Source organism: Triticum aestivum, chromosome 2D, assembly GCF_018294505.1.
Source record: "Triticum aestivum cultivar Chinese Spring chromosome 2D, IWGSC CS RefSeq v2.1, whole genome shotgun sequence".
NCBI lineage: Eukaryota > Viridiplantae > Streptophyta > Magnoliopsida > Poales > Poaceae > Triticum > Triticum aestivum.
The window spans coordinates 36117507-36143960 of record NC_057799.1 but is presented as its reverse complement, the minus strand read 5'-3'; the positions used below and the strand labels follow the sequence as shown (position 1 = coordinate 36143960).

The following is a 26454-nucleotide window of genomic DNA, read 5'->3' as shown; positions in this document are numbered from 1 at the left end:
GATGCGAGCTATCAAACATTAACGAGACCATATTTTCAAACAGGATCTCTACTTCTAATGGATGACTTGGTGAATAGTCTACGCGGTTTAATTTCGCTGGTTTTTTCGTCATCCTTCCACCTCCGGTTTTTTTCGTCATCCTCCCACCTCCGTTAACTCGCAACCCTCCCGCGAAAAAGAACCATGCCAAAAAAAACCCTACGATCGATGCCTCGTGCCCACACAGCAGATCGTTCTCCGCCGCCCTCCCATCGATCTGCCGCCGACCCCTGCGGAGCTTCCCTCCCCAATCCGATTTGACGGAGAGAGTGCCAGATCCGGCCGGGGGAGCCGCCGTAGAGCCTCCACGTCGGTGGAGCAGCACCTCCTGCCACGGGCGCCGCCGCCACCTCTTGCCTCACGACCCTTTGCCGCGACTCCGCCCCCAAGCGCCGCTCCCGCACGCAACCTTAACCCTATCCCGCCATGCCTCGCTGCCTCGCCGCTTGAGCCGCGCTGATGGAGCCCGAGCAGTGGTGGCCGACCCCGTCGCCGCCGCCGAGCCTGTGGACGAGGAGAAGGAGAAGGAGGAGGAGACGGAGGCGGCCGAGGACGAGGAGGACACGCTGCTGGACCGCGCGCAGCCTGATCTCACGGGTCCCTTTGCACATGTGCAGGTACAAACCATCCTCATCCAAAATCGTGTTTTCCGCTCTGATTTGCCATGCTAATGTGGTTTCAGACTTGCCCAATATGTGATACTGTGTTTTGCAGTTCGTCAATGGACCAATGCCTAATCTCCCCAAGGTACTAACTACTAATTTCTTCCACCCTCTTGGTTCTAACTATGTGCTCTGTCAAACTGTTTCCACCCTTGGCCTTCGGTACAACTCAAACATGAGATGTAGTCTTAACCCTCCACCTAACTTTTGTGTGTTTTCTGAATAATAAAAGTATCAAGCATTTGGTTTACTGGTTGTAATTGCTGTTTTAGGTTGATGTTTCACTGGACCCGGTGAAGGAGTTGAGCAGAGTAATATCTGAGCGAAAAAATTGAGGGGCGTGCTTTGGTTGTGCTCTCAGGTATTTTCCACACATAAAACTTGAAGTGTATTTCGCATATTCCCCATTTTCTTCTTGATGCTTGAGAAAATCAAAAGATGCCTACAAATACAGAGTTTTGCATCTCATAGTTAGTCCATCTCATGCACCCGTGCTTCTGGTACACGGAGAAACACTTTTATCAGGTTATCCAACGTTTTAATTAGGATGTGTGTCGCTGTGGGTACCTGATACTCTAATATCCTTTCAGCCAGGTTATTTTACGAGGGTTGTGTGCACTGAACCCCATTTCTCTGGACCAAGGTATTCTTCTGGCCCTTTTCCAGCGGACATGCGACATAGCCAACTACACATTTTTCCTAACATTGATGTAATGTACTGCTAGAAATTGATTATATTTTTTTCAGTCAGTACATCGGATGTAATGTACTGCTAGAGATACGAATTAGTTTCAAGCACTATGATTTTACATCGAGATGATGTTTCTTTGTAACAGGGACGATGAACAAGATGGGAATGAGGAGGATGCTACTAATCCGGAGTAGTAATATTGGATTACAGGTCATGGGTTAGTAGTTAACTGCAGAAATCAGAATATTGGATAGCAGTAACTAAGGCCATTGGCAATTTCTATCATATATCATAATTTATTTGTGTGATTCCTTTACCAACTACATGTTTCTATTTGTTTCCTATATTTTGTTTGTTCCTGAATATTTTATGAATTGTGTATTTCTATTTTAATACATAAGACTCTTTTTCATGCAATTTACTCAATGGCCTATATGAGAAGCCCTAAATAAAGCTATTCCTCATTTGTACGCTTTCTTGCTTATATAGATCAAAATATGGAATTCTCTGCAGGTTAACTAATACATGCATCAACTTTGTATCATAAAGATTTCACCATCCCAAGGTAATGGAAATAAGTTCACAAGATTCTCATGTTGAGGTCTGTACAAAGAGAAACAAGGCAATGTCTGTGTGCTGGAAGGAGAAACTCACTGCCAAAGCTATAATCCCTGATGCTAAAGCCTGCATGTTCAGATCTGCAGAGTTTACTCATATTACTGTATGGTATATTATTAACTTTCTTTTTATACTTCATATTTGCAACATATATCATCCATTTTAGTATGATTTTACTTTTCAGACATTTATTAAAAAAACTGCAGTTAGGTTCTTCACAGCTAGGAGCTCTTAATCAATTGTAGTTATACTGAAAGATTAAGATGGAGGGAGTCATTAAAAATCAGCAATTGTTCCAGCCAACCGGTAGTAGTGGGTGCAGCATTTGAAGACACCAAAAAGAGCCTTGGACTCTGATGGATGTAATGCCTGCCATTTATATATGTTGATTTAGTTCTACTAAACATATAAATGAAAGAAAGTTTGTATTTGCTGACATATATCATGTATTTTAGCATGATTTTACTTTTCAGACATTTACTACAAAACTGCAGTTAGGTGCTTCAGAGCAAGGAACTCATAATTTTGTTTTTTCTGCAGAATGATTAATACAGAGGGAGCCCTTTTGTCAGGTCATTTAATCATTAAATCATACGTACATTATCTCAGGTAACTTACTACTACCTTTGTTCGAAAATAAGTGCCGTTAACTTAGTACACCTTTGCACTAAAATTGTACTAAATCCGTGACACTTATTTTAGGACAGAGGGAGTATTTCATTTTCTACCTGAACCAAGTTGTTATTTCATTTCTAAGAGGCAAAGAGTTCCTCATGGTTAGTTTGCCACATTTTATATGTCTATCTATGTGCATTACGAATTCACTATATGCACCTTTAGTTCCCAGTTTTGGCTCACTTTCTTGATGCATCTCGGATGAGAGGAAAGGAATGGATAATCTGACAAGCAATGTTCGGGCATACCCTTATATTTACGTCTGATGAAATGCTGCGGGTGAAAACTAATCAAGACTGCTGCCATGAGCAAAAGAGCAGAAATTACTTATGAGAAAACAATAAAAGAATCTTCCGTGACTACATACCACGACGAGTCAAAGACGATGAAAGCACTACTCCATTGGTGGTGTTAGCAAGTGGAGTCTGGAGGGAGAACAACACAAAGTAGGAAATTGATTCCCTCGCCCTCGCTTGCTTCAACGACCCCGCTCGTCTTGGTGGGGTCGATTCCCCCATCGCCCGACTCATCTCTGACGAGTATGGCGTTAGTGGGTACGCCCCGCCGTTCGTATGCTTGGCGGGTCCCAGAACACCCGTGACGTGTATGAGCTTGACTAGGGCGAGGGGCTTGTGCTCGTGCTCGAGCTCAACAAGACGCACTTCGATCTCGTCACCAACTACGAGCTGGACTGTGAGACTCCAGAGCAGGCGGGGGCGACGAAGACGAAAGTGGGGGCAGTTCGAGCTTGTCGCTGCCGGAGACCCTGGAGAGGTGCGCGAAGAGACCTGGTTAGATTTGTTGGCCACCACTGGTAGATGCTCCATGTCTCCTCCTCTGGTTCCTTGTGCAGTATTGGGTTGTCTCAATTTTCAGTTTGGAACACTTAGCTATGAATATTTTTTTGATTAATATTGATGTCGTTGTTACATATTGGTACTGGGAAGATTTTATGTATTATTGCTGAGCTCTCATGAGCAGGCCTAATTTTACAGATGTTTAGTGCACCGGTTCCTGTTCATTTACAACACAGCCCTGTGATCTAATTGATGTTTCTCTGAATTTATGACAGGTAAACTGCACTAATAACAAATCGGATGTCATCTGTCATGTTGCCGATTCAACCCTGGACGATGTTGCGCGGCCCGCGGTCATGGACGATGTGCTGTTGGACAACGACGCGAGGCCGAGGCAGCCAATGTGAATGACCACTGGGTATGTAATGCCCCCCCCCCCCCCCCCCCCCCAAAAAAAATATGTATTAACTTTTTTGAGTCCTCTGTAGTGTTGTTCTATTTGTTATGCGTTTTTTCTTAAAAATGTACATCTCCCTTTCATTCATTCATAATTCATACAATAAGGGCCTGTTCTGAAGTCCTCCGGCTCCGCGCTCCGTAAACTCCAGATGTGAAGCTGAGCCGAACGTTTTTTATGTGAGAAGCTAGCTTCAAGAAGTTGTGACGACCCGTAGTGTTATTTTGGTGGAGTTTGAGAAGCTGAGAAAACGATGCTCCACGGAATCCTCTAAAACGCGGAGTGAACTGAAATTACAAGGTGTGCCACCGCCAAGTGAAGAAAAACGTTTCGTTTAACCTCTCTCCTCCCTTCTTTCCTCGTGAGAACAGCCTCGTGCTTGTTCCTGGAACAGAAAACGGTCTCTCCTACCTTTTTGGGCTGCCAGCCTGCTTCCAAGCCGGCCCAATATGGTGCAAGACAGCCCAACAGCCGCTGCCAGCCCAAAGTTGCGAGAGAGAAGCTGATTCAGCTGCCGAACGAACCGGGATCGCTAGATGGAGTGAGAAGCCAGGCTGAGAAGCTGAATCTTCGGAGTTGGGAGAGTTGGGAGAGGTTCAGAACAGGCCCTAAAAGCGTGTTTTACTGCCTGGTTTGTCTGGGGCTTAAAACCGATAGCTTTATGCAGGAGGGCAGGAGGCTGTATGTTGGTTTTGGAAATACCTGTTTGTCCATAAAAAACTACAGAATGCATGTGCGCTTAGAATTCTGATATAGTCACATTTGGCAATATCCAAGATTATTGTTATCTAATAGATTTTTCATGTTTCTTTCTTTTTGCAGAAATCATTTACCTTTCAATCTTGGAAGGCCCTAAGCTGAAGGAGAGCATCAATTGTCATGAGAGACAAGCAATATCTATTAGACACGCATACTATCAGGCTAACGCAAACCACTCGGGAATGAAGTATACTTACCGTAACTTTCTATGTGTTGACTTGAGTTTTTCTGTTAGTAAAAGAAACATGCCATTTTTTTGCGGTTCATGGATTCATGCTCAATGTTGAATTATTATCTGATCTGCAAAAGCATGCCTTACTGCTGCTCATGGTCACATGATTTATAATTTATAACTACAATTATTTAAATCAGTATCTGGCATGAAGTCTTGACATCTAGCTTGATCAAAGATTCCACTGTGTGCTTATTTCTCCATCATATTGCATAATGAATAATATCAGTAGATAAATATCTCCTTTTTATGCAATGAATTTCATGAAATAAAACAGCGTCGATCACTGTCTCCAACGTAATCTTAAGTGCACAGGCATGGCTTACTGTCACTGCTTTCTTGTAGTATTAGTGTCGTCTTTGGCTGTTTCCTTTCTTGAATTTTCCAATGACAGCGTACATGCCTAAACATATTCAAAGTTGTTGATTATTTTGTTGCAAATATAGTATTTAGTAATTTGACGTGAACCCTTGAAGGTCCAATTAAGGCTATTTGACTAGGAAGGTAGGTGATATGTGCTCAAAAGAACCTACCCCTATTATGCACCAGTTTTTTGCCTTAGCGTTGTTTCTGCTGTTATGCTATATATCTTGTATTAATTGAATTTTGAAGATAACGATTAAGGAATTCATCTACAATAGGAACTTACTTCCCAACAAGGAAAGTCCAGTGATTGGGCAACAACATGTGGAAGGATAATTACTGGATACTTTTTTTAGCGAACAACTGCGGAGCGATTTGCTGTCTCAAAACATGTAAGTTGTGATGCCCTCTCTGGAATCGAATGACTAATTCGTAAAACAGGATCTGGTTCTACAATTTTATCAAAATTAATTTGGCACTACAAAAACATTTGTCATTTCATCTAGGAATATTTTTAAATAGTTAATAAATCATACAGACTTGATATTTTCTTGGTCTCATGCAACTATGTGTTGTTTCTTATTTTACTCAACAATCATTTGTGGCAATTATGAGCTGTTTTTCGCCATTCGTACACTTTCCCTTAATTTTACTACAAATATATGAAAGTACACACCAAGGGGTTTGCGAAAATTAAAAAAACTAGGACACAAGCACGAGTCACCTTATGAGGTGATGATGTAGGAGACACAATGAGGTGAAAGAGATGTGATGGACATAGAAGAGTAAACCCATGAGGACAAAGAGATGTGATGCACATAGAAGGAGGAAGCAAGGACCTCGATCCACATTATTGAAGACATAGATAAGAACAAGAGTATCACACTTCACACATCAACCAATCAATGACACATGTTGGTATTGGGGCATATCGCCCTCCCTTGCATTATACCTGTTAATATTAAGATGAAACACTTAGTTGGATGCATTTCTTTTATATTGTTCTATGGCAACACCCGAGCATTCTGCTAGAGAAGATGCTCGGGTGTAGACATAATCATATATTATATTATTATCATTAGTATCAACATATTTGTAAATGTTTTCATACTCAATCTATGAGGTTAGATTCAACACGAGATCTAAAGTTTTGCGTGAAGCCAAATATGCAGTGTCAGCAATACTGTTTGATAGCTTGGGGGTATAATAATGCGGCAAACGGCCAACGGCTGGCTAGCTGTGTGGGAGACACAAGTAGAAAAAGGGGCTTTCGTTCGGGCTTGGCCAGCCCATTAGTCCCGGTTCTGCCACAAACCGGGACCAATGGAGGCATTTTTCCCGGTTCGTGAGCCCAGGGGGCCGGCTGGGGCCTCGTGGGCATTGGTCCCGGTTCGTCTGGGCCCATTTGTCCCGGTTCTTGGCACGAACCGCGACCAATGGGCCTCGCTCCTGGCCTACAACCATTGGTCTCGGTTCGTGGCAGGAACAGGGACAGAAGGATGCGCTTTAGTCCGGTTCCAGCCACGAACCGGGACCAATGAGTTGCTTATATATGCCCCATCGCCAGTGAGCAGAGCACTCCACAGTGCTATGTTTTTTGCTGGCCGGCGAGGGGAGGGCATTGGGTGCTCTAGCTCACCTCCTAGCACTAAGATGGGGAGGCGGTTGCCGCCCATGTCCCTTGTTGTTGGCCTGCCACGACGACGTCGATCGCTGGCTCAATTAGACCACAAATTAGTGGATTTTGTGATAAGAGTGAGGGTTGAGAATGATCGAAATAAGGGTTGGAGTTGGTTTGTTTAGTTATGGTGTGATGGAGAGAGGGTGTCATGACGAAGATGGGCGTCATCTGATTTTAAAGGAGAGGGCTTCAGCGAGAAATGCCGTGCTATGGCGGAAAACCGAGTAGAAAGGAGACGGTTCCGCAGGGAAAGGGAAGGGTGCGTTGCGGGGTGGTTTTTTGTGTGTGTTGGGATATACCGGGAAACCACATTTCACCCCCACATGAGCTAGATTTGAGAAAGCCTTGACTATCTAGACGGTTGAATTTTGGGGAGCCCACTGGGCGCCCATTTGATGTTTGAACCTGCCCAAACATACGAAGGAGAAATGAGTTTCGACCATGAAGACGACCTTAATCATTTGTTTAAGTCATTTATATGTATTGTAGCTCGTGCTACGGGCATTCTACTATGCTATTTAATCATGGGTGGTATATATCAAGTTATAAGTTCTTGGATGGTGAGGGATTTGGCATGTTAAGAAGATAGGGAGATTGCCGAGAAGGAAAAATGTGAAAGAGTATGATGAAAATAGGAAGACACAATGCTTAATGTGTATATCTCAATTAAAAAATAATAATTTGATCTATGTGTCCATATTTTTATATTCCATGGCAAATTATAGGTATTCGGTTTTTGCCCGTAGCAACGCACGGGCATTCTACTAGTCACTATAAAACGCAACGTTGGATTTATAGAATTTGGAAAGAAAGCTTTAATTACCGTCGGATCAGACGCACAAATCTAAAAAAACACTTAGAGGATACACGTCAACTTTCTAGCCCGTTCCCTAAACATGTTCTGGTGTGAATGCCTTATCCTATTCATCCCCATCCGCTATCTTCTTTCCTCAATTCTCTCCCCATCCCGCAAATATGGCCCCCCACCATGGCTACATCACTGCGCCGCGCACATAGTGCCACCGTCCTTCTCCTTGCGCTCGTTGGAGTGTTGTCCCGCCATGGCTCCATTGCTAGGCCGCGCCCACAGCCGCCGTTCTTCTTCTTGCGCTTGTCACTGTGTCGTCCCGCCATGCCTCCCTCGCCCACGGCGTCACCATCATTCTCCTCGCGCACTTCATAGGGAAAAGAACCGCAATCATTTGTTATGTGACGCCCCCTCGTCCGAGTCTCCAGCCGCCACTTCGTTCGGGCCTTCGGCTACGTATCCACGTGGCTTCGCTACAGGCTCGCCCCCCTCCCCCACGCCACACCCTGAGCTCCTCCACCATGCCTCCCATCTCGATGTCGCCGCACGGCGACATCGGCATTCCTCGTCGCGACTGGCGATGATGCGGGTGCAACGAAGGGATATCTTGGCATGTTTTCGAGGCGTTCCACCAGATCAATGTCACATGTGCAAAGGGCAGAAGACGCGGCAGAAATGAGGTGTCACCGGTGGAGGAGCTGGACAAGTAACGGGAGCGGCTGCGGGAGGCAGATGATGCGCTACGGGCGGGAGCTAACAGAGCTAAATCCGGCAGATCTCGGGGTAGGGATCTCAGGGTAGGGATCTCGAGCTAGACGATTAGATGCTATGGTAACATGACATGAATTTTTACCCAGGTTTGGACTCTCCAATGCCTGCGTACTGCTTGCGCTTATTGCTTTGGATTGGAGTACAAAGTATAGATGGATGGTGTTTCGGATTAGGGGTCACACACCATGTTGTCTCTTGGCCAGGTGGGCTGGGCTGTGGACCCCATGTCGGTTCACCAGCGGGCCACATCAAAGTGGCCCACGTGTAGAAGGAATATTTTTTGAAGACTTGGCTCATACTCTAAGACTTAGATATCGTCTACAACACTTATACGTATTGTAACCCTAGGCCCCCGGTACCTATATAAGTCAGGGGGTAAGGCTTGTACACGACATCATCAATCTCCTGGTAGATCAACTTGTACTTTGTACTTCATCCCAAATCAATACAACACAAGCAGAACGTAGAGTTTTATCTCCTCGGAAAGACCGAACCTGGGTAAAAATCTCTTGTCTCTGTTACCATCACATCTAGGCCACTAGTTCGAGACCCCCTATCAGAGATCTGCTGGAATCGACTTCGTCATTAGTGGCACATGTAGGTCTTGCTATATAGTTGCATCGATCCGATGACGATCAAGATGGGCGATCAGATCGGCGAGAACACCGGACAAACAGACATCTGAGATTTGTCACTCGTAATTCAAAAGTCAGATGAGATGGTTCGGTAGTTTTGGTCCCCTTTTTTCACGAATAGGCCACATGACTTTTCGTAAAAAAAGGGGAACCAGTAGTACAACACAACCCAAAAATAAAGAAAATTACAAATGGATCCTTGCAGAACCGATTCACCGACCCCAGATTGCAGTGACAGAGACGCCCTGACAGCATTCAGAAATAACAACATAAAAGAAGAGTGGCTCTACAGGGACCTCATCCATCACCGGCCGAGAACCATGGCCGGACTCTCCGAATTGATGAATAACTACTGCGCCATGGAAGACGCCTGGCTCGCCAAGGAGAAGCACCAGAGCGTCTGCACGAGTTCGACCGGTTTATAAATTACTATTTCTCCTTTTTATGACAGAATTCGTCAGGTGTATATCCAGAGTTTGAGGGTTGTGCTGAAATACACTGATGTGTGTGTTGTGATTGGCAGGGAGCAAAGCAACATCTGCCAAAATTTGCTGATTCTGCTATGGACCTACGCCTACGGCATATCTCATCTTCTCCTGCTACTCGTGCCCTGTTTCACGTGTCTCGTGTACTACACGACAGCAGGGAAAAAAAGAACATAGCTGCATATTGTATGAAGGATGATGCGGTGAATCAGGTTATGATTTGTGTGGGTGAAGACTTAAAACACCCACCCAATCACCAACGGATCGAGGGTTCTATGGCCAAGGTTGTAGCTGCTGTGTTGATCATCCTTGGTTTGGAACTGGAATTCCGACACTGGTCGCCGAGTTTGTACGAGGCGAAATGCCCAACAATGGCTAGTAATAAAGCCTTGCTTTAATGTAACAATCCCCAATTTTCCCTCTCATCCGCAATCCTCCCCTATCCCCAATCGCCTTTTACAATGGTTGTTGGTTGATAGGCAGTGCCTGCTATACTGAGATAAGATGGTGCAAACAGCAGTACTACAATTAAAAATCTACTCATAAATTTTTTTTGTGTGCAAAACTACCAAACCCATACACAAGACCTTGCATTTGGCAGAAACTATTCTCAAAAGATTGCTGTGATGATTAAGGTGTTTAAACCCAGCAGTGACTTTAAGGTAGCCAGTACAGAGCTTAAATTTTACGTACGATGTTAAGACGCTAAGGAGACAATTGGTTCAGCTGGTGCGTGTCACTTGAGTCATGGCTTTCACTCGCCTTCATTTTGCACTCTTGGGAGCGGGCTTCTTCTTCTTCTTCCTCGGCTGAAAATAAAATGTTGAAACAGAGTTAACGTTAGTGGCAGGCAGCAATGGAATCTGTACTGAGTGGGATGTTGACTGACTGCATAAACTGTTACAGAATTGGAAGATCGATGATTTATCTCGGCAAATGTTGAACACAGTATACAACACAAATCTAATTAAAGGGCATAAAGTAAAAAAAAATACTAAGCTGTAGAAGCAAGCTTCGTCAGAGTTTAGACTGATACAAAACGTTATCATCTGACTTGTCACATCAACTCCGAAACAAGAATAGTGAAACTTTATTTTGATCGATGATAAAGACCTACAGTACATAACTGAAGCCAAAGAACATGGACTATTATGGTGACAGAGGCCAAGATCATGAACCGAACCATGACATATAGCATCGTAAGCTGCATTATATATCTAAAAATTGACACAGAACTACTCCCTCCGTCCCACTAGTGTCAAAAACGCTCTTATATTATCGGACGGAGGGAGTACCTAGCTAACTCAATACCGCAGTGCAGACTTCAGTAACTCTGGAACAAGCATTAATGATATTGATGTTGGAAAACAGAATATGTTCGGACACTATATGATGACTGTATTATTCACTCAGGGTTGACCTTTTGCTTCTTCGAATGCCCCTTGTTTTTCTTGGCATCACGGCGCTCGCGCTTCAGACCCTTTATGTCTTTTGTTAAGGTCAATTTTGAAATCTTTCAGTAAAAAAAGAACATGAAGCAGATTAAGTATACCAGTAGGTTTAATTTAAACTTCACAACTATTAATAAAACAAATTAGACACAGACCTTCTGGTCTGGAATGTAGATCATGCCCCGCTTGCCATCAATTACATCATTCGTCACATTTTTCACCTTAAAAATGTTAATGTAGTTGAGAATACATACTGACATACAAGTTCTCAGTGACAAAATTAGAGCAGGAAGTATAGTTGTTTGGGGCCAATGACACCAGTCTGCAACCTAACCATCAGGATAACAACTGATGAACAAAAGTCAGTTGTTCCATTGTAATTACCTTCTTAGCATGCCCAGGAGTCCTCATAGGTAGCTTCTTTGAGTAGACTTGCAGCTGGACGATGTAAAAATCCAAGGATTAACCTTTCAAGGTGGTTAGGGATGGCGACAACGTGCAACTACTCTATAGTCAAACAGATATGCATTTGTATATACTTATAATGGTTTCCCTCTAGCATTAATAATGGATTTAGACTTCACTGGATTATCTTAGTAAACATTTAAAAACCAAATTAAAGCCGGCCCTGGATTAGACATATGGATGAAAAATAATAGCAAGTAGCAGTAGGGAAATTAACTCAAGTATTGTGATCAGATCTGTAATTTCTTTTTTAATCCATAGTAAACTCTAACAGCAGCAAAGTAATTTTGAGGTAAAAAGCCTACACAAGACACCCTAGAATGCAGAAGTTTTAGTGTTCGAGGGGCTGAAGAAGTGAAGATGAATGTTAGGTTGTATAAATTTATGTTACAAATGCTTCCATGGCAAACTCCAGACCACAGGAAAGCTCCAACATCGAAAATAGAATCCTGAGTATGTCTTATTTCACACGAAAATACAGAGTAAAACAGTGCAAACATGATGGTGTCTCTACATCAAGTTTCCAGGTGCAGTTGCGCTGTTCTTTTTAAGGCAGCAGTACTAGTTCTTGCAGGAAGATGATAAAACAGTGTGCTGAACATGATCTTCACAGGGGGCATAGTCTTCACAAGTTCACAGTATGAGATAGAAAGGTAACTAAATAATGATGCAAGCATAGCAGCTACCGAACAGCCAAACAGGACTTTGAACTGCTGTTGAGTAATTTTCAGTTGTGATAGTATGTTCTTTGTGATGCAGTAGCACTGCTGATGGAATAGGACTATAGGAGAGGGCTTGGCACAAAAGAAGGGGAAAACTATTAGCCACAGTAAGTTCTCATGTTTCTCTTTCTCCCGTAGTTTCGTTTGGAACCAAGCGCAGCTCAGGAAACAGTCGTCGTGAACGGATTCCAGCACACCAGGACGCCGTTGTAACAAAAGAAAAACAAGAAGGCGTGGCAGCGGCCGTGGCGGAGGTCGGCGGTTGCGGTGCGTAAGCCAGAGCGGCGCCGAAGCCGATCAACGCGCCGGCGATAAACGGCTGGAGGCGGCTGCGGCGCAGGAGAATAAACTGCGCGTCCCTCAAGGGCTCAATCGGGACGAGAATCTGGGATCGGGGCGGGCTGGCCCGGGGCAAAACCCGGAGTAAGTTGGGAAATTTTCGGCCCAGAAAGTATGATCTTTGAAATTTCTGGCCTGCCCCGGCCTGCCAAACCAGGCCTCACTGGCGTAATTCCATGTTGTACCTAAAAATACTGAGTAAGATCTACAAACCCTAAAAATAATATCTTCTTAGAATCCGTAGAAACATTTTTTTTCATTATGCGAAGATTGATACTACAAGGTTGCCATTTGTATGTTTCGTGACGTCACATTTCTTTTCTCTTGAGGGGAGGAGTTTATCCTGCTGTGTCCATACGGTAATTTTGTTCATATGTACTTTAACTAAAACCATGACAAGTATTTTAAAGCGGATGGAATACCATTTAGACGTTTGCAGAAATGTTCTTGGGGAAGGAGTTTATCCTGATGTATACATCACACAATTATACTGTGGAGGCACAAGACTCACACTTGCGTCTTTGGAGTAATTGGCTTCAACCATGTTCCCATCTACGGTGGCACCAAGTGTTGATTTTACAGCCATTATTACAACCATGCACAAAGTTCTATCATTTTGCTTTCGTATGCTTTGAAATCTTGCATGATTGTTTCGAGTTTGCTGGCAGCCTATTTTCTTTTATTGCAAGATGGTGCCGATGTATCATTAACACACATCAATATTGCATGATTATAATGTAGGAAGCTTCATATTTGTTGTATATTTTTTCTGCGAAAAAGATTCAGATCTATCATCAAAGTTCAAAACTCTCCAAACATAATGAAAATTACATCAAGGTCTCTGGAGCACCAAGCGATCTTTGTCGCCACCAGAACGAGTCGCTGACCTGCCATTTTGGAAAACACGAACAATCTTTGAATCTATTTTTTTTTTGAAAACAGAAACATTTTTTTAATATTCTGATTTTTTTTGAAAAAAGGATCATTTTTTCGAAACTCAAACACTTTTAAAATAGATGATTTTTTGGAAAATGGGAATGTTTTTTTAATTTCTGAACAATTTTTTTGAAATTTTCGGACAGTTTTTGGAAATGTGTACACTTTTTGAACTTTTGAACAATAAAATTTGAATCCATGAACATTTTTAAGAAAGTATAAAACAAAAATGACAAAAAAGAAAAGAAAAAACGAAATTAAAAGACAGAATAAAAAATCGGTTTGTTACCTTCTGGAAGGTTCCCACAACCGCTATAAACCGACTGGGGCCTTCCAGAAGGTTTCAAAACCGGATACTTCTCCACGCAAATGGGCCGGGCCATCCTCGTTAGTTTGTCATATAAATGCGGCAAGTAGGGATTTCCCCAGACAAATCTGCTACATACACATAATCTTCTTGGCCCAGAGCATATATATATAGGCCATGAAGAACAACGGAGAGAAAATAAATACTACCAAAACTTATAAAAGAAGATTCTAAAAAAAAAACTTATAAAAGGAAAGTTTTGAATAAATTTCCACATATAAGATCTGACGGATACATCACTGATTGAGCTACAATTGTTTCTCAGACAAACAACGGATAGAATCCCTGCAAAGATGCTTTGTTTTCAGGAAGTTAAAAAATCTTTGAGGATACGCTAATTGAATAAACGGAAAACTCTCCTCCAATCGGCATGTAATCAGCGCGCGATCCCTCTGGCCGTCTTCTGCCTATAAATACATGGCGAGAGACTCTCCTTGCTCTAACGTACCCGGAGTAATCGTATATTCTTCAGCGTGAGCATGGCTTCTTCTTCCTTCCTCGCTTTCGTGGCTCTAGCCAGCAGCTGCCTCCTCATCCTCCATCCGCCCAGCGTCTCCGGCTGGTCTGACGGCGGCGCGACGTGGTACGGTCCCCGCCACGGCGCCGGCTCTGACGGTAGGTATATTTGTATATAGTCACATGCAGATCGACCTCCATGATGAGAGTGCATGCATGCTAGGACGCGCACATACAATAGTACATAGTAGTAGTTGTTTACGTGTATTCGTAGTGATCGAGTACTGACGCGTGCATGGGCGTGCCGCAGGTGGTGCGTGCGGGTACCATGGCGACGTGGAGCAGCCGCCGTTCTCCGCCATGATCACGGCGGGTGGCTCCTCCATCTTCAATGGCGGCAAGGGCTGCGGCGCTTGCTATCAGGTTCGATGCATCGGCAATCCCGCTTGCTCCGGGTCCCCGGTGACCGTGGTCGTCACAGACCAGTGCCCTGGCGGGCCGTGCCAGGCCGAGGCTGCGCACTTCGACCTCAGCGGGAAAGCGTTCGGCGCCATGGCCAAGCCTGGACAGGACGACAACCTCCGCAACGTCGGCAAGCTTAGAATCCAGTACAACCGGTAAGCTCTCGCTTAAATAGCTAGCTAGCGCACACACTTATGCCTACGTGCACTGGCATTGTTAGTGTGATCCTCATCTCTTTGATTTCTTCGCTCGCAGGGTCCCGTGCAACTGGCATGGGCTGGACATCGCCTTCAAGGTGGACGCCGGCTCCAACCCCAACTACCTTGCGGTGCTCATCGAGGACGAGGCCGGCGACGGTGACCTGTCTGCGGTCGAGCTTCAGCAGCGCGGCGGCAGCTGGGCGCCGATGCAGGAGTCGTGGGGCGCCGTGTGGAAGTACAACGCGGGGTCCACCCTGCAGGCACCCATATCGTTCCGCCTCACCTCCGGCTCCGGCAAGAAGCTCGTCGCCCGCAATGTCATCCCCACTGGCTGGCAGGCCGGCAAGACCTACCGATCCATCGTAAACTTCCGGTGATTGATCCGTCCGTGGGATCAATGGAGAACGCACGTTAATTAGTTGTGCAGCACGAGTGCGCTAGCTATATGTAGTAATCGAGCCCGTGCCTGGAATAATACTTGCTTTCATGCTTTGAAAATTTGCAAACATAATGTGAAAAAAATGCTTTCTTTGAATAATTTGGCAGCTGATCTGCTGTTTATCTGCTTAATTTTGTACTCCAAGGATACGATGGATATTGCTAAACGCTCAAGATTGATGCCAACTGATCTTTCGAGTATTAAATTTGTGTTGGAAATCTTGACTACTACTACAAAAAAAAGGCACTAACATAATATATTTAGGGTTTCAAGAATTGTCCGTGAATAAATTTTCAGAGAACATAAGAAGAAGAAAAGGTGACTTACACAAAATAAAATTCATGCAACTGACAAATAGCAAAAGCGGAAAAATAGTATCAAATCTGTAGAGTACTTCCTTATATTTATTCACGGATTTTGTTTTCCATGGCTGATTTGCTTTAGATTATGGCCTGAAGTTACTTGATTTTTCATGATGGTCCTAATTAAATCTATGAGTTTATGATTGCCCAAAGTTACTTCACTGATCTAGTGTTTCATAGACATGGATCGGCCTAAAATTTGGTATGTCTTGTTTCATATAACCATATAATGGAAACTAGACGCGCCAAAATCAAACTATCGTTGATCTATATTGCTGACATAGCATATCATTAAATGAGGAAATAATGATACTAAATATTATATCATGATAGTGTATCATAATAAATGAGGTGCTGCTATGAGACATACAAAACAATCAATGAGGTCATCTAAAGGACAAATCAGTGGTAATATGCACTATGAAGGTACTATCATACACTAGTATCAAATCCATAATACTCTCTAGAAGTATAAGTCATACACTATCTTTAATCACTATAATTATTTAGGAGCATGCAGACATTAATTTCTAGAGATAAAGATAATACATTGTACAACATGTCTTTTGCTTTCTCTAAATGATGTGTAAGGCATAAGAAAATAGCTTCTTATCAACCATTGTGCATGCCCTTACTCATATGACTTCATCTTGAAGATATATAGCAAAATGATACCTACATATCACATCGTTATGTCTTGAAGGTACACGACTATAACCATCAGTGGGGCCTATCCTATGTTGTACAACAATTTGTGATTCGTGTATATATTGTTTTGATAACTTTAGTGTCTGGTCGATGAATTATTTTTCTGTTTCGGGGCAAAACATGTCATACGGTGTGGGGGTGGTAGTCAATTATGCACACATGCAAGCAAAATTAACCAAAGGACAATGATAACCATATTAAAATGTCTACTCACCGAAAAGGCTACCTACCAAATCTGGGAAAATGTAATGTAATAAAATAGCAAACTTAATAAGGGGGTGATCTACCAAAATATTATGTGTTTATTAATCAGACCATAAATACAGAATCGCAATATGAAAGCGGTAGCGGGACCAGGTATGAGCGGGGCCACAGTCAGTGGGCTCCATGAGGCTCGCCGGAGCTACCCGCATGGCTAGAGATGTCACCGTTGGCGGGAATAGTGGTTAGGGAAGGAAACTTCCTCCCACTGAAGTAGGAAATAGGCGATAGCGCTTGTTAATTTTTGTTACTTCGGGTGTTCTTTATACTGCCAGACAATAAATGAATAAATCAGAGTATTAAGCGTCCACTACAAATGCTCTTACCTAGGGGTTCCTCGTCTAAAATAGAAGGTTGGAGGTTCTGATAATTAAGGAATGTAATTTCTTTGAAAAAGCTTTGAAAAAGGTGCACAACTTTTGCGGATACACTCATTAAATAAAAAGTATCCCCTCACCACGGCATTTAATCAGTATGTGATCTCTCTGGCTCTCTGCTGCCTATAAATACATGTCGAGAGACTATGCTTGCTATCACACACATCACTTACCTATCTCCAGTTCATTCCCTTCTTCCTCTACATACGCGGAGTGACACGTCTCCAACGTATCTATAATTTTTGATGTATTCATGCCATGTTTATAATATTTTTACATGATTTTGGTATGATTTGGTTAGAACTAACCCGACTGACGCTGTTTTCAGCAGAACTACCGTGGTGTTGTTTTCGTGCAGAAATAAAAGTTCTCGGAATGCGCTGAAAATCAACGGAGTTTTTTTCTAGAAAATATAAAAAATACTGGAACGAAGAGTTACCGGAGGGGAGTCCCGTGGGCCCCACGAGGGTGGAGGGCGCGCCCACCCCCTGGGGCGCACCCCTGTGCCTCGTGGACTCTCCATGGGGCCCCCCGACTTGTTCTCGACGCCAACCTCTCCTATAAATCCCCAAACCTCCAGAAAATAACCTAGATCGGGAGCTCCGCCGCCGCAAGCCTCTGTAGCCACCAAAAACCAATCGGGACCCTGTTTCGGCACCCTGCCGGAGGGGGGATCCATCACCGGTGGCCATCTTCATCATCCCGGCGCTCTCCATGACGTGGAGGGAGTAGTTCACCCTCGGGGCTGAGGGTATGTACCAGTAGCTATGTGTTTGATCTCTCTCTCTCTCTCTCTCTCTCTCTCTCTCTCTCTCTCTCTCTCTCGTGTTCTTGCTTTGGCACGATCTTGATGTACCGCGAGCTTTGCTATTATAGTTGGATCTTATGATGTTTCTCCCCCTCTACTCTCTTGTAATGGATTGAGTTTTCCCTTCGAAGTTATCTTATCGGATTGAGTCTTTAAGGGTTTGAGAACACTTGATGTATGTCTTGCATGTGCTTATCTGTGGTGACAATGGGATATTCACGTGATCTACTTGATGTATGTTTTGGTGATGAACTTGCGGGTTCAGTGAGCTTGTGAACTTATGCATAGGGGTTGGCACACGTTTTCGTCTTGACTCTCCGGTAGAAACTTTAGGGCACTCTTTGAAGTTCTTTGTGTTGGTTGAATAGATGAATCTGAGATTGTGTGATGCATATCGTATAATCATACCCACGGATACTTGAGGTGACATTGGAGTATCTAGGTGACATCAGGGGTTTGGTTGATATGTGTCTTAAGGTGTTATTCTAGTACGAACTCTAGGATAGATCAAACAGAAAGAATAGCTTCGTGTTATTTTACTACGGACTCTTGAATAGATCGATCAGAAAGGATAACTTTGAGGTGGTTTCGTACCCTACAATAATCTCTTCGTTTGTTCTCCGCTATTAGTGACTTTGGAGTGTCTCTTTGTTGCATGTTGAGGGATTGTTGTATGATCTAATTATGCTATTATTGTTGAGAGAACTTGCACTAGTGAAAGTATGAACCCTAGGCCTTGTTTCCTAGCATTGCAATACCGTTTACGCTCACTTTTATTACTTGTTACCTTGCCTGTTTTATAATTTCAGATTACAAAAACCTATATCTACCATCCATATTGCACTTGTATCACCATCTCTTCGCTGAACTAGTGCACCTATACAATTTACTTACCATTGTATTGGGTGTGTTGGGGACACAAGAGACTCTTTGTTATTTGGTTGCAGGGTTGTTTGACAGAGACCATCTTCATCCTACGCCTCCCATGGATTGATAAACCTTAGGTCATCCACTTGAGGGAAATTTGCTACTGTCCTACAAACCTCTACACTTGGAGGCCCAACAACGTCTACAAGAAGAAGGTTGTGTAGTAGACATCAAGCTCTTTTCTGGCGTCGTTGCCGGGGAGGCTAGGTAAGCGGCACTAACACCCCGTCAACTAAGCTCTTTTCTGGCGTCGTTGCCGGGGAGGTGAGTGCTTGAAGGTATATCTTTAGATCTTGCAATCGAATATTTTAGTTTCTGGTTTTATCACTAGTTTAGATTATAAAAGAAAACTACAAAAAAAATGGAATTGAGGGTGCCTCATATGCTTCATCTTTTTAACGTCTTTCGTGAAAATGATGGAAAGGAAAATTGTGCCCAAGTGCTAGAAGAAGAATGCATTAAAATGTTTGGCACTAAATCTTTGAATGATGAGCATGATTGCAATGTTGTTAGTATGAACTCTTTGAATATCCATAGTACTAATGATGATTGCACTAGTCATGATGAAAATGTCTCTTATAAGCATGTCAATTTTTGTGGAGTGCATAGAGTTTGCAAGTACACACCAAATAGGGAATATAGATTTTTCAAGAGGCATAAGTATTTAGAAACTAAATGGTTGCAAAAAAGGCTGGATGTTTGTGCTGGAAATTTAAATTTTCTTAGCCATCCTTCTGAACTTTGCAATGAACGTGGTCATTTAAATATCCAATGCAAATTGTTTCATGATCGAATCGTGTCCAAAAATTGTGATGACTTGATTTCCCTTGCGCATCATAATGAACTTAGTTTACTTCTGGGTCATGAAGAAATGAAACGTATAACTAAGGATATTCCAGAATTTGCCCTTGAGACAGTTCTTGATTTTGATCTAGAGGAAATTTATATGTATTGTGCGGTGAATTGCATTGAAAATCCTTATATTGCCAATTACATAAAGACAAGAAAACAAATAGAAGATGAAGAGAATACTAATGAAAGGGAAGAGATTTCCCAATATCCTCCTATTCTTTCTTATGATGAATCAGGTAACAAGGAGGAGCTTTCTATTCAACCATTCTCATTAATAAGGAGCTCCGAAAAGAGGATTAAACCCACACATGATGCGAAGCAGAAAAAGAAAAGACGGAGAAGCAAAGGTAAAAAGGTATCCCTCCGAAATGATGTTGCTCCTATTACTCATTGTGATGATGATAATTGCTATACTATTGGTGCTATCCATACTATTAATGATGAGAGTGATTGTGCTTATGATATGCAAAGGCCCAAGCTTGGGGATGCTATGTTTGATGAGAATGACATGTTTGAGAATTTATTTGCTGCAATTACTGTTTGTCCCAAGCTTGGGGATGCTATGTTTAATGAAGATGATATTTTTAGTCTCCCAAGTTTTGATATGAGAATTTATTATGATGATAGCATGCCTCCTACTTATGATGATTATTGTGATGATACTTATGCTATAAAAAGTAGTGATGATTATATCTATAAAACTTGTCATGATTATTATTACCCTTTTTCTGAACATTACTCTCTTAATGTGGAAACAATTTATAGTATTCAAGTTTTTTTATGATATTCCCACTATTCTGAATGAGAAGAAATTTGCTTATGTGGACAGTAATAAAAATTCTATGTTTGTAGATCATGAAAAGAATGCTTTATGTGATGGTTATATTGTTGAATTCATTCATGATGCTATTGAAAATTATTATGAGGGAGGAATATATGCTTGTAGGAATTGCAATAATATCAAGTTTCCTCTCTATGTGCTTAAAATCTTGAAGTTATGCTTGTTTTGCTTTCCTATGCTAGTTGATCCTTGTTCCCATAAATTGTTTGCTCACTAAATCCCTATGCATAGGAAGTGGGTTAGACTTAAATGTGCTAGTCATATTCTTCATGATGCTCTCTTTATGTTTCAATTCTTATCTTTTATGTGAGCATCATTGAAATCATCATGCCTAGCTAGGGGCGTTAAACGTTAGCGCTTGTTGGGAGGCAGCCCAATTTAATTTTTGTTCTTTGCCTTTTGCTCCTGTTTAGTAACAAATAATCTATCTAGCCTCTGGTTAGATATGGTTTTATGTTTTAATTAGTGTTTGTGCCAAGTAGAACCTTTGGTAAGACTTGGGTGAAGTCTTTGCGATCTTGCTGTAAAAAACAGAAACTTTTGCGCTCACGAGATTAGCTGTCATTTTTTACTGGAGAGTGCTTTTAGGTTGATTATTTTTGAAGATGATTAATAGACAAATTCCTCACGTCCACTAATTTATTTCAGAATTTTTGAAGTTACAGAAGTATTCGAATGATACAGATTGCTACAGACTGTCCTGTTTTTGACAGATTCTGTTTTCTATGTGTTGTTTGCTTATTTGATGAATCTATGAGTAGTATCGGAGGGTATGAACCATAGAGAAGTTGGAATACAGTAGATATTACACCAATATTAATTTAGAATGAGTTCACAATAGTACCTAAGTGGTGATTTATTTTCTTATACTAACGGAGCTTACGAGTTTTCTGTTAAGTTGTGTGTTGTGAAGTTTTCAAGTTTTGGGTAAAGATTCGATGGACTATGGAATAAGGAGTGGCAAGAGCCTAAGCTTGGGGATGCCCAAGGCACCCCAAGGTAATATTCAAGGACAACCAAGAGCCTAAGCTTGGGGATGCCCCGTATGGCATCCCCTCTTTCGCCTTCGTTCATCGGTAACTTTACTTGGAGCTATATTTTTATTCACCACATGGTATGTGTTTTGCTTGGAGCATCATTTTATTTTATTTTGTTTTGCTTGCTGTTTGAATAATATGCCAAGATCTGAAATTCTTAAATGTTAGAGAGTCTTCACATAGTTACATAATTATTCGACTACTCATTGATCTTCACTTATATCTTTTGGAGTAGTTTGTCATTTGCTCTAGTGCTTCACTTATATCTTTTTAGAGCACGGCGGTAGTTTTATTTTGAAGAAATTATTGATCTCTCATGCTTCACTTATATTATTTTGAGAGTCCTTTAGAACAGCATGGTCATTTGTTTTGGTTATGAATTTAGTCCTAATATGATGGGCATCCAAGATGGGTATAATAAAAACTTTCATATAAAGTGCATTGAATACTATGAGAAGTTTGATGCTTGATGATTGTTTTGAGATATGAAGATGGTGATATTAGAGTCATGCTAGTTGACTAATTGTGAATTTGAGAAATACTTGTGTTGAGGTTTGCATGTGCCGTAGCATGCACGTATGGTAACCATTGTGTAACAAATTTGAAGCATGAGGTGTTTCTTTGATTGTCTTCCTTATGAGTGGCGGTCGGGGACGAGTGATGGTCTTTTCCTACCAATCTATCCCCCTAGGATCATGCACGTAGTGCTTGGATTTGATGACTTGTAGATTTTTGCAATAAGTATGTGAGTTCTTTATGACTAATGTTGAGTCCATGGATTATACGCACTCTCACCCTTCCACCATTGCTAGCCTCTTAAGTACCGCGCAACTTTCGTCGGTACCATAAACCCACCATTTACCTTCCTCAAAAAAGCCACCATACCTACCTATTATGGCATTTCCATAGCCATTCCGAGATATATTGCCATGCAACTTTCCACCGTTCCGTTTATTATGACACGCTTCATCATTGTCATATTGCCTTGCATGATCATGTAGTTGACATCGTATTTGTGGCAAAGCCACCATTCATAATTTGTCATACATGTCACTCTTGATTCATTGCATATCCCGGTACACCGCCGGAGGCATTCATATAGAGTCATATTTTGTTCTAGTATCGAGTTGTAATTCTTGAGTTGTAAGTAAATGAAAGTGTGATGATCTTCATTATTAGAGCATTGTCCCGTGTGAGGAAAAAAAGAGGCCAAAGAAGCCAAACCAAAAAGAAAAAAATGAGAGAAAAAGGGAGAAGGGACAATGCTACTATCCTTTTTCCACACTTGTGCTTCAAAGTAGCACCATGATCTTCATGATAGAGAGTCTCTTATTTTGTCACTTTCATATACTAGTGGGAATTTTCGTTATAGAACTTGGCTTGTATATTCCGACAATGGGCTTTCTCAAAATGCCCTAGGTCTTCGTGAGCAAGCAAGTTGGATGCACACCCACTTAGTTTCTTTTGTTGAGCTTTCATACATTTATAGCTCTAGTGCATCCGTTGCATGGCAATCCCTACTCACTCACATTGATATCTATTGATGGGCATCTCCATAGCCCATTAATACGCCTAGTTGATGTGAGACCATCTTCCTCTCTTTTTTGTCTTCTCCACAACCACCATTCTATTCCACCTATAGTGCTATGTCCATGGCTCACGCTCATGTATTGCGTGAAAGTTGAAAAAGTTTGAGAATACTAAAGTATGAAACAATTGCTTGGCTTGTCATCGGGGTTGTGCATGATTTGAACATTTTGTGTGACGAAGATGGAGCATAGCCAAACTATATGATTTTGTAGGGATGAAATTTCTTTGGCCATGTTATTTTGAGAAGACATGATTACTTTGTTAGTATGCTTGAAGTATTATTATTTTTATGTAAATATTAAACTTTTGTCTTGAATCTTATGGATCTGAATATTCTTGCCACAATAGAGAAGATTACATTGATAAATATGTTAAGTAGCATTTCACATCAAAAATTCTGTTTTTATCATTTACCTACTCGAGGACGAGCAGGAATTAAGCTCGAGGATGCTGATACATCTCCAACGTATCTATAATTTTTGATGTATTCATGCCATGTTTATAATATTTTTACATGATTTTGGTATGATTTGGTTAGAACTAACCCGAGTGACGCTGTTTTCAGCAGAACTACCGTGGTGTTGTTTTTGTGCAGAAATAAAAGTTCTCGGAATGCGCTGAAAATCAACGGAGATTTTTTCTGGAAAATATAAAAAATACTGGAACAAAGAGTTATCGGAGGGGAGTCCCGTGGACCCCACGAGGGTGGAGGGCGCGCCCCTGTGCCTCGTGGACTCTCCGTGGGCCCCCCTGACTGTTCTCGATGCCAACCTCTCCTATAAATCCCCAAACCTCCAGAAAATAACCTAGATCGGGAGTTCCGCCGCTGCAAGCCTCTGTAGCCACCAAAAACTAATCGGGACCCTGTTCCGGCACCCTGCCGGAGGGGGGATCCATCACCGGTGGCCATATTCATCATCTCGGCGCTCTCCATGATGAGGAGGGAGTAGTTCACCCTCGGGGCTGAGGGTATGTACCATTAGCTATGTGTTTGATCTCTCTCTCTCTCTCTCTCTCTCGTGTTCTTGATTTGGCACGATCTTGATGTACCGCGAGCTTTGCTATTATAGTTGGATCTTATGATGTTTCTCCCCCTCTACTCTCTTGTAATGGATTGAGTTTTCCCTTCGAATTTATCTTATCGGATTGAGTCTTTAAGGATTTGAGAACACTTGATGTATGTCTTGCATGTGCTTATCTGTGGTGACAATGGGATATTCACGTGATCTACTTGATGTATGTTTTGGTGATCAACTTGCGAGTTCAGTGACCTTGTGAACTTATGCATAGGGGTTGGCACACGTTTTCGTCTTGACTCTCCGGTAGAAACTTTAGGGCACTCTTTGAAGTTCTTTGTGTTGGTTGAATAGATGAATCTGAGATTGTGTGATGCATATCGTATAATCATACCCACGGATACTTGAGGTGACATTGGAGTATCTAGGTGACATCAGGGGTTTGGTTGATATGTGTCTTAAGGTGTTATTCTAGTACGAACTCTAGGATAGGTCGAACAGAAAGAATAGCTTCGTGTTATTTTACTACGGACTCTTGAATAGATCGATCAGAAAGGATAACTTTGAGGTGGTTTCGTACCCTACAATAATCTCTTCGTTTGTTCTCCGCTATTAGTGACTTTGGAGTGTCTCTTTGTTGCATGTTGAGGGATTGTTGTATGATCTAATTATGCTATTATTGTTGAGAGAACTTGCACTAGTGAAAGTATGAACCCTAGGCCTTGTTTCCTAGCATTGCAATACCGTTTACGCTCACTTTTATTACTCGTTACCTTGCCTGTTTTATAATTTCAGATTACAAAAACCTATATCTACCATCCATATTGCACTTGTATCACCATCTCTTCGCCGAACTAGTGCACCTATACAATTTACCACTGTATTGGGTGTGTTGGGGACACAAGAGACTCTTTGTTATTTGGTTGCAGGGTTGTTTGAGAGAGACCATCTTCATCCTACGCCTCCCACGGATTGATAAACCTTAGGTCATCCACTTAAGGGAAATTTGCTACTGTCCTACAAACCTCTGCACTTGGAGGCCCAACAACGTCTACAAGAAGAAGGTTGTGTACTAGACATCACGGAGCAACCGTATATTGTTCACCGCGAGCATGGTTTCTTCCTCCTTCGTGGCTCTAGCTGTTGGGAATCGTAGCATAATTTTAAAATTTTCCTACGCTCACCAAGATGCATCTATGGAGTATACTAGCAATGAAGGGAAAGGAGTGCATCTATATACCCTTGTAGATCGCGAGCGGAAGCGTTCCAATGAACGTGGATGACGGAGTCGTACTCGCCGTGATCCAAATCACCGATGACCGAGTGCCGAACGAACGACACCTCCGCGTTCAACACACGTACGGTGCAGCGACGTCTCCTCCTTCTTGATCCAGCAAGGGGGAAGGAGAGTTTGATGGAGATCCAGCAGCACGACGGCGTGGTGGTGGATGTAGCGGGATGCCAGCAGGGCTTCGCCGAGCTTCTACGAGAGAGAGGGGTGTAGCAGGGGAGGAGGGAGGCGCCCAAGGCTGTAATCTTGCTGCCCTCCCTTCCCCCCTTTATATAGGCCCCCTGGGAGGGGGGGGGGGCGCCGGCCAGGGATCCCATCTGGATGGGGGGCGGCGGCCAGGGGGGTGCCTTGCCCCCCAAGGCAAGTGGGGCGCCCCCCCACCCTAGGGTTTCCAACCCTAGGCGCGGGGGGGGGGGGGCCCATGGGGGGGCGCCCAGCCCACTAGGGGCTGGTTCCCTTCCCACTTCAGCCCACGGGGCCCTCCGGGATAGGTGGCCCCACCCGGTGGACCCCCGGGACCCTTCCAGTGGTCCCGGTACAATACCGGTAACCCCCGAAACATTCCCGGTGGCCGAAACTTGACTTCCTATATATAATTCTTCACCTGCGGACCATTCCGGAACTCCTCGTGACGTCCGGGATCTCATCCGGGACTCCAAACAACTTTCGGGTTTCTGCATACACATATCTCTACAACCCTAGCGTCACCGAACCTTAAGTGTGTAGACCCTACAGGTTCGGGAGACATGCAGACATGACCGAGACGCCTCTCCGGTCAATAACCAACAGCGGGATCTGGATACCCATGTTGGCTCCCACATGTTCCACGATGATCTCATCGGATGAACCACGATGTCGAGGATTCAATCAATCC

The 26454-nt window shown here is 42.8% G+C and overlaps 2 protein-coding genes and 1 long non-coding RNA gene across 16 annotated transcripts; 2 read left to right on the top strand and 1 right to left on the bottom strand.

Annotated features, from left to right (window-relative positions):
• Positions 1 to 186: 186 nt before the first annotated feature.
• Positions 187 to 10098, top strand: LOC123051359 (uncharacterized). Of its 14 annotated transcripts, none has more exons than XR_006424021.1 (11): positions 188 to 656; positions 754 to 786; positions 974 to 1062; positions 1292 to 1344; positions 1538 to 2118; positions 2551 to 2619; positions 2851 to 3499; positions 3758 to 3900; positions 4762 to 4885; positions 5572 to 5685; positions 9712 to 10098. It is a non-coding gene; the product is annotated as an uncharacterized lncRNA (long non-coding RNA). The 14 variants fall into 14 exon arrangements; XR_006424020.1 differs by lacking the exon at positions 9712 to 10098 and adding an exon at positions 6038 to 6519; XR_006424025.1 differs by lacking the exons at positions 5572 to 5685; positions 9712 to 10098 and adding an exon at positions 2718 to 2786 and having other exon boundaries at positions 187 to 656; positions 4762 to 5069.
• A 339-nt stretch (positions 10099 to 10437) lies between these two features.
• LOC123048554 (ribosome production factor 2 homolog) lies at positions 10438 to 11535 on the bottom strand. Its single transcript, XM_044471635.1, has 4 exons — positions 11509 to 11535; positions 11280 to 11345; positions 11094 to 11186; positions 10438 to 10482 (listed from the first exon to the last, which is right to left on the bottom strand). The coding sequence occupies exons 1-4, from the start codon at positions 11533 to 11535 to the stop codon at positions 10438 to 10440; spliced, it is 231 nt and encodes a 76-aa protein (XP_044327570.1).
• A 2880-nt stretch (positions 11536 to 14415) lies between these two features.
• On the top strand, positions 14416 to 15520 carry LOC123048553 (putative expansin-B14). The gene is made up of 3 exons (XM_044471634.1): positions 14416 to 14568; positions 14720 to 15026; positions 15127 to 15520. Exons 1-3 carry the CDS (start codon positions 14433 to 14435, stop codon positions 15446 to 15448), a joined length of 765 nt encoding a protein of 254 aa, XP_044327569.1. The 5' UTR covers positions 14416 to 14432; the 3' UTR covers positions 15449 to 15520.
• Positions 15521 to 26454: the final 10934 nt, after the last annotated feature.

What these genes read in the sequence shown, in the direction of transcription:
- LOC123048554 (XM_044471635.1), bottom strand. Translation starts at nt 11,535, where the DNA reads ATGAGGACTCCTGGGCATGCTAAGAAG. An exon ending in CTCCTGGGCATGCTAAGAAG is followed by an intron (nt 11,346 to 11,508) that starts GTAATTACAATG and finishes AACATTTTTAAG; the next exon opens with GTGAAAAATGTGACGAATGA. An exon ending in TCTACATTCCAGACCAGAAG is followed by an intron (nt 11,187 to 11,279) that starts GTCTGTGTCTAA and finishes TTTTACTGAAAG; the next exon opens with ATTTCAAAATTGACCTTAAC.
- LOC123048553 (XM_044471634.1), top strand. Translation starts at nt 14,433, where the DNA reads ATGGCTTCTTCTTCCTTCCTCGCTTTCGTGGCTCTAGCCAGCAGCTGC. An exon ending in CCACGGCGCCGGCTCTGACG is followed by an intron (nt 14,569 to 14,719) that starts GTAGGTATATTT and finishes GGCGTGCCGCAG; the next exon opens with GTGGTGCGTGCGGGTACCAT. An exon ending in CTTAGAATCCAGTACAACCG is followed by an intron (nt 15,027 to 15,126) that starts GTAAGCTCTCGC and finishes CTTCGCTCGCAG; the next exon opens with GGTCCCGTGCAACTGGCATG.